The 8,257-nt window shown below is 42.3% G+C and overlaps 1 protein-coding gene across 1 annotated transcript; it reads left to right on the forward strand.

The window, feature by feature from the left end:
- Positions 1–6,725: 6,725 nt before the first annotated feature.
- On the forward strand, positions 6,726–7,649 carry ora6 (olfactory receptor class A related 6). The gene has a single exon (XM_071527937.1). It carries the CDS (start codon positions 6,726–6,728, stop codon positions 7,647–7,649), a length of 924 nt encoding a protein of 307 aa, XP_071384038.1.
- The last annotated feature ends 608 nt before the right edge of the window (positions 7,650–8,257 follow it).

Genomic DNA, 8,257 nt, shown 5'->3' on the forward strand with positions numbered 1-8,257 from the left:
GTTTCTAATGGCAGAAGTGTTAACTTTCACTGAACCCAAAGCATAGCCTGTTAAAGGCCCAGTATGAAAGTGAGAACATGCAGCGAGCGAGCGAGCCACCGCACGTGCGCACACACACACACACACACACACAGCCAAAGGCCTATATACCACAGCAAAGTTTGTACCTACACCACCCACCACACACACACACACACACATTGTGGGTTGATTTGCCATCCTGGTGAACACATCACGCATCCATCCACCCATCCACAGCACTAGTAACCTCGTGGGCTACTGTGTCCCTATCATTAACCTTGTCTCGGTCTACTCCACGGACACAGATACCATTATAGCATTGGCTTTGCACTTTCGTGGCTGGTGGTGGCGGGGGTGGGGGTGATGATCACACACACACACACACACACACACACACATACACATACACATACACACACACACACACACACACACACACACTGCACGGCCAGTACTACTGAGTACCACTCCCTGGGAATCTCCGACATCATCATGGCCATTATCTGCCTGTGAAATGTCGTCTAGATAGGGCTAAAACCATTCACAAAGGCAAACATCCTGGCCATGCAACCTTGCTCTGTCTTTTAAAAAAAAAAAAAAAGCACGAGGAGAGACTAGAGAGGAGTGTGGTGGAGGAAAGGTAATGTAGAGCAGCCGCTACTTACCGTAGCTCTCTATGGCACTATTCTCGTCTAATTGTCAATGGTGCGAGGAGCCAAGGCACCTTGTTTTCCAATTGGTTAGGTAAGGCAAGTCAGTCTCGTCCGACTGGTTAACCAATGCAGCTAGACAGCTAGAGGAAATAAACACCAATGTCGCCGATGTTGGCTTCCTCGCCACTCGAGGGATCCCCCTTAATATCGACAAGGAGAGAGATACAGAGAGAGAGAGAGAAAACAACTCTCTTTCTCGCAATAGGTGCCACTCTTCTCGGAAGCGAACGGGGTTTGCTCAAGCTGTTTTCATATCCCATCCACTCTGCCACACCGACCGACGAGGCTGCCCGGGTGGCTGAAATGTGGACCGTAGGCTGCTGGAGATACAGTAGCCCCGCACACACGTCGCTTATATCCGTTACTTGGCATTAACGCTGCACGCAGCTTTCAGTTTGCGCACCAGTCACTGTAGTGCTACTGAACAACAACTACCAACACAACATGACTGGCTGCAGCTCTGCCCCCCTCTCCTCCTCCTCCTCCTCCTGCGGGCATACAAAGTGAAGAAAATCCTCAGCAAAGTGTTTCCAGGATCGTGGACATTACAGCCATTAGTAACGAGTGTATTTTACATAACAACAACAAGAAGAACATCCTCATCCTACTTCTGTGTTGAAGCATGTGATGACAACATGGTGAGCCTTTTAAAGGGGTATCCGCGCGCAGCTACAAGCAGGGTGGGTTGCATTATTGGATCCATCCCATTAACTTTGTTGGAGGGGAGGGGTTACTCTGTGGCATTAATTGGACACAGTGATGGATGTCAGGCAGCCTGGAAGCACCTGTGCCTGGACCCGCGTGCCTCAAACTAGGGTTCAGGCCGTGAAACACCCCCGTGGTGCCATGTGGGAGTCCCAGGCCAGGGGTTGCGCAGCAAAAATAAGGTCCACCCAAAATTATACTTCTCAAATTACATTCCCACGAACTTGAACGGTTCAATATTTTTTTTTGTTTGAATATGAACATCTTTCTCCCAAAGCAACAAACCAGAAACCCCAAACTGCTCTTTCATCAAGGAATATGTTCTGGTCCTTTGACGATGAATTTGACACTGACTCTGGATACTTTTTGCATTATGTGCTTTGTTTAAAAATAAAAGAAAGAGATATAAATTTTACTATATAGCCTTATGGTCATTTAAATTTCACTCTTTCCACTCCATTTACAGTTAGGCTGTACAATTCTGTACTTAACCATGTTTTTAACAAGCATGTCCCTGGGCTAATATCCTACCCCATTCACCACCGAATTTGTGGGCCAGTGGGTGGTGATCATATTGTAATAATAGTAAAGTAAAGCTTCATTAATCACCATAGGAAATTTTACCTTTCCCTTGCCCCCATTCAGGTAGGTCAGAGGTCAAAGATGGTGTCCCTAAACATTAGGCCATCCTGCCACCCCAGTTCCTCCTGTGAGTTATAAGACTTTCCAAGGAGACAAAGCTTTTCACATTTAATGTTTTCTCAAAAATTCTAGTCTTCCCCTTACAGTAGGGCTCACAAAACATCATGTCTCGCACAGATTTTCTTATGAAATAAAATCAAACTGAAATGATCACACTCACCACTGAAGTTGGTCTGTATGGAATTGTGGTTTTTGTATGGTAGACATATGAGTGTGAGTGATAGATGTGAAACCATAAATGCAGGGCAGGATACTTTAGCTCCTCTATTAAATGTGATCAAATGTCCTGTCCTGTCCTCAGCTTTTTGGTTACTCTGTAGCAGTAATATGCTCTGTCTCTTCTATCGACTATATTTCACAATCCAATTTTTTTTCAGTATCTGATTCTGGAGCAGAGACACTGCAGTTGGAGTTGTATTGAGCGCTCATTCTACTCTGTCAGTCTACCTCTGACTCCAAAGGCTAAAACACTTTTTTTGAATGGATTTCGTAGAAGTAAGCAATAAGCCATGAGAGGCCGTGGTTTATAGTTATTTTTGAACAGGTATGAGTTTGTCACAATGCACATGTTCAACAAATCTTTAATTTTAAATCAATAATAATTAAACAATAATATATCATATAAATAAATAAATAATAATACAAATAATAATACATACAATAAATAATAATAACATGTAATTACATGTTATTATTCTGCCATTGCAATATAGCTCTTGAACAGTATAGCTTAACAAAGTAATTGCTAAATGACACATTGTGACTGCTTGCAGGGATGCCACTGCGCTCTGACCACCTGGTGTGTTATCCTAGATGCATATAACCATTTTTTGAGAAGAAAGGGTCGCACTCAGAGATATATCATTCACCTCATTTAATTGTTCATCTGTCACAGAACGTTTTCGGCCATCCGGCCTTCATCAGTGTGGACAAATGAAGGAATACGTTCCTTATTTATAGGGGACAGGTAAATTGCCAGGTGAACCTAATTTCTAATCATTGTGGTGTTGTAATCACATGGAAACACATCATATAGAATGGAATCACATAGAATTTCACTGCCAGTCAATACTGTAATTTCAAACAACTTCATCTGAAGTACATCCACCATCCAGGTAGACATATTGAAATAACAATATATAAATTAGCATTATTCACAAAGCATATTCCAAAACAACTATGGCTATCACTGTGGGCCTCAGGTTTCTCACCGTTCATAAATCAGTTCAAACCAATAGTTGGCAAAAACCTTTACATTTGTAAATATAATCAAGGGATCAGAACAGCCTCCAAAGTTATATCCGTTATATCTGTTATTACATTGTGACTGCTGCAATGCTAGCATAATATTTGTTATCACAGGCAGTGTTGTAGTCGAGTCAGCGAGTAACCAGGAATCCATGCCAGAACAAATTAAAAGAACATATACAAATTACGTCTGTCACACATTTTAACAGTGTGTGTACTATGGTTTTGTGTAATCACAAAAAACATTTGCCATATAGATTTATATGTGGCAGCCCACAACAAATAGATAGTAACACAAAAAGGTGATCAACTCCCAAGTTCAAGTTCAAGTCCTCAGTGTGTGAGTCCAGCTCCAAGTTCAAGTCTTCGGTGTTAAAGTTCGAGTCGAGTCATGAGTCATCAAAACTGGGACTAGAGTACTGCAACACTGGTCACAGGTGTGTGTTTATTGGGTATTCTACAGCAGCATCAATTGTGACTCAGCCAATCAGAACCGAGAACTGGAACTATTCAGTTTATGATGTCATGTTTTGCATAGGTGTGTTCATAGGTTCCAAATACCATGAATGGAAGAGCTTAAGTTCTTTATTTTGCTGTTGCATGGCTGCCAGTATGTAGTGATATCAGCAGTGGGAGCGTAGCGGAGTGTATCCTGAGTGATTCCTGTGACTCGGCCCCCTCAGTCTGCTGTTCAGATCTAGAGACACTGACTATATGTGGAGTCCAGTCAAGTGCCCATTTGTCCTGTTTAGGTCAAAAGAGAACTGGACAAAAGAATGGCAGCGGGCCAATCATGAAGGACAATAGGAGGAGCACACCGTCTGCTTCTTAATTTCACTCCACTTCCTTGCAGTCAACTACCTCTTTCTTTTTTGTTTTGGTTCCCACAACAAATTGTTTTTTTGTTTTTTTTTGGTTCCCAAAAGACATAAAAGACATACACATACAGCGTTGGGTGGATTATTTGAATAATGTAATCAGGGCTGATCACTGATTACCTTTCGATGTAATCTATTACTGATTTCTGTCATTTGAAAGTAATTAGACTATGCACAGTTTATTACTTTTAAGATCATTTTGCGTTTCCTATGTGGCTAAGACCTTAAGTGTTTATTGATGTAGTCCTATCCCTATGACAAAAGCAATTGTTTTTTTAAATTCTGTTTGGTAATGCTTATTTTAGAGATGGCCATTAATGTTCCATATTGATATCATTTCCATTTTCTGATATAATATTGATAAATCAGTTGCAAGTCATTTTTACCATTTGTTTTGTCCTGCTTGGAAGTACCACATGGGAGCAGTTTACCTCATTTGAACAATTCAAATAATGTCAGTTCATTTTCAACTACTTTTCTATCATTGTCTTTCTTATTGTCTATACACACTCATTGTATTCTGCCTTGTAACAAACCCCATCCATATGGCATCCATAGTAGGCTAAAACAATTTATAGAAAGTAGTAGCAAATACTATTTGACTCAGATCTCTGATTGATAATTATTGAATTGTGAGAAAAGGACTACGATTTCCTAAGCTGTCCAGGCTTGTTACGTAATACCTAGTTTACCCATCCACCGCCAGTGCAGGGCTTATCCTCAATTATACATGCGCGCACACACACACACACACACACACACACACACACACTGAGGGATTCACAATTAAGCTGAATCAGGATACAGGGGTTGGTTGAAGAGAAGGTCTGGTAACTAGACAGTGCGGAAAAGAGACAAGATGGAACACGAACTGGTCCTCTGTCAACAACAGGGTCGAAGAGCCTCTGTCCCATTATTTATTTTTCTCTATTTGTCCATCACACACATACACACACATGGACACACACACACACACACACACACACACACACACACACACACACACACACACACACACACACACACACACACACACACACACATAATCTACTTTAAACGTTTAACTGCTCTAGTTGTGTGAAAGAGATAAACTAGTAATGCACATTGTGTTTTCATCCAAATCTCTGCATTTTGATTCCCCTGAGTGACAACATAAACAAGGATGGTCATGTTTCCTGTCTTGTGTACTGAATCTCTGAATCTAACAGGAAGCTTGCAGCAGTGTGCATGTTTAGGGACAGGGCCATAAAACTGTGAACTGTCTGAGCTACAGATGCATTGCCTCTCTGAAGCGGTACAAATTTTCAGAACAAATAGAAGATTGTACAGTGCATATCACAATATATTCACCATACAGTTATGGTGCCACTGCCAAGTCTCTCAAGGTCAAACCATTCCTACTTCCGCCCCCCTACCAATTAAGGGTAAAATGGCAATTCTCTATCTCAGTATCTCAATTGTTCTTCTTGTTCTTTCCTAAGGAGGTATAAGGCCTCTGATTTTTCCCTCAAATTATCTTCTTTTTTCTGGAATGCAGACTCCTGGGGGAGAAACATTTCTATAGTCAACAACTTAAAAACTGAAATAAGGAAGGATGTTGAGATTTAAAGAGTCATCACAGGGAATAAAAGGTACAGATAGAGGAAGTAAAATCCATTTGACAGATGTGTATGACGTTGAGTGTATGTTACAAAACAAAACACATTGAGAATTATAGAGGATGCACTTGGAGAGAGTGGAAGTATCAGGGTACAGACTGCAGTATGTCAGTGTGTGGCATATACCTATATTTTTTCAGTGTAATATTTGTGTTTGAGAGACACTACACCTCACAAATGAAACTCCGCTTAGTAAATGCTTTCTTTTCACTTGCTGTATTCTCTTTTTCCCGTGTCAAAAAAGAGAGGAGAAAGCCTGATGAATAATAATCATCGACTAACCTTTTCAGTTTGTCACAGCAGTGTAAATCAAACTTAAAACAGAACATGCCAATTAATTCACAAAAATGACAAGAATGAGGTGGAGGTGGAGAACAAGCACTGTCAAAGTATATATGGAGTAGAACCAGTAAAATTGAGTTTGGTGATGTAAGAGCCTTCAAGCCAGTGGAAAACATTGTGTCAGTGCTTTAAACCAGACTCTCCTGGTCTCAAGATGCGGCTTTGAAAAGCTCCAAGGTAAAAATTTAATGACTCCCAGCCCTCTGTGTTTCCAGCATCCTCTTGTTTTCCTTTCCCTAATGAGCACAGGTGATAACCAATCTAGATTTTTGCCACCTTTGAGGACATGACAACAAGGGGCGTCAGGTCAGTGATGCAGAAAAGAGGGGAGAGACGCAACAGATCACACAGCTCTCTCTCTCTCATATCACCCGCACGCTCTCCTGGACAGTCAGGTGTGTGGAAGGTGACGGCTTTGCCTGCTGCTGTGGAGAGAACTCCGGCTCACATCCCCAATAATGGTTAGTTTCTCCGTCGAGCTCCTGGGCCTAAGGATCTTCATTTCTGTCATAGGAATCATGGGCAACGTATTTCTCATCCTCGCCATCATTCAGACCAAGTTCTCCCGGGTTAAGTCCTTCGAGTTGTTCCTCCTGGGGCTGGCTGTGTCCAACTTGGAGGAGATCCTCATCGTGGACATCTATGACGTCGTGATGCAGCAGGCGTCCTCCGGCTCCAGCACCTGGACGTGTCGGTCGCTGAAGTTCCTGACCGCGTTGGGCGAAACTACCAGCATCCTCTTCACTGTCCTCATCAGCGTCTTCCGCTACCAGAAGCTGCGAGACGCCCACAAGAGGGTCAACCTTCCCATCTTCCTGGACAGCCTCGGGTCGGCCTGGATGGTGAGCGGGATTTGTGTGAGTCTCGCCATACTCCTCAGCGCCCCCATTTATGTCGTAAACCTGGATGCACATATGGATAACACAACAAGAAACGACATCGGCTGCCCCCCGGACTTCTTTCAGTGCCATAAAGATAACTGTCCGACTTTCAACCGCGCTTACAAATACCTGTTCCTCCTGTTCTGCAACATGCTGCCTCTGGTCATCATCACGGTGACCAGCTACCTCATCGTGACGGTGCTGCTGAGCCAGAGGAGCATGATAACGCCGGTGCTGAGCGTGAGCGGGTCGGGGCAGCCCGGCAAGAAGAGCAAGGGTCCGAGGCTGCAGCGGAGCACGGTGGCTGTACTGGCAGCCATGGCCCTGTTCCAGGTGGACTGGACTCTCTACCTGGTCTTCCATCTGGCCTTCGACCCCAGTGACTTTCATTTTTGGTCTGAAATGGAGTTCTTTATCTCTACCACCTATACATCCAGCAGCCCGTATGTGTATGGCATAGGGAATAACTTATTCTCCCTCAAGAACATTCTAAAGAAGTAATTTAAAACATTTCTTCAGGGCTTTCTCTTGTCAAGGAGATAAACTTCCAAGAATTTTTTGAAATTGTGGTGAGCCCCTTGATTTTTTATTTTTTTGTGTAAACATGATTAAGCAGGAACAGATTGTAGATAAGTTATTTTTGACAGATGCTTGCCAAACAAAATGCTTTTCATAATTACATCTTTAATAAAACTGAGGAAGAACAGTATGAAATGAGCAGTCCTCATGTTACTAAATGCACTATGTTAGTTTAGGATTTGACATTTTGAGTCATTGCACTGTGTTGAATTTTAGAACATTAAACTATTTTAGTTAGCATGAAAATGAATTAATTTCCTTTGGTACAAATGAGGCTTCCACAAGTTTGGCTTAATCGAGTATAGTTTTGAGTTCCAAGAGTTAATGTTGTATGAGCAGATTCTTGTGTTCAAATAATCATACACCAAAATGCCTCTGAATGGCAGGTGGGACTGTTGACTGAGGAACAAAATGTTTTCATTTAGTCTTGAAGCACAGAGATGCTCTCTCACAGCTCTGGAGTAGGAGTAGGGCAGCGAATCTCATGCGGTGCAGTGTAACCCAAAATAAATGTTAAAGACAAAACAAGT

Source organism: Centroberyx affinis, unplaced genomic scaffold (genome assembly GCF_046629955.1).
Source record: "Centroberyx affinis isolate AG114_WGS23_722 - 3 ecotype Tasmania unplaced genomic scaffold, CSIRO-AGI_Caff_v1 ptg001590l_1, whole genome shotgun sequence".
In the NCBI taxonomy this organism is placed as follows: domain Eukaryota; kingdom Metazoa; phylum Chordata; class Actinopteri; order Beryciformes; family Berycidae; genus Centroberyx; species Centroberyx affinis.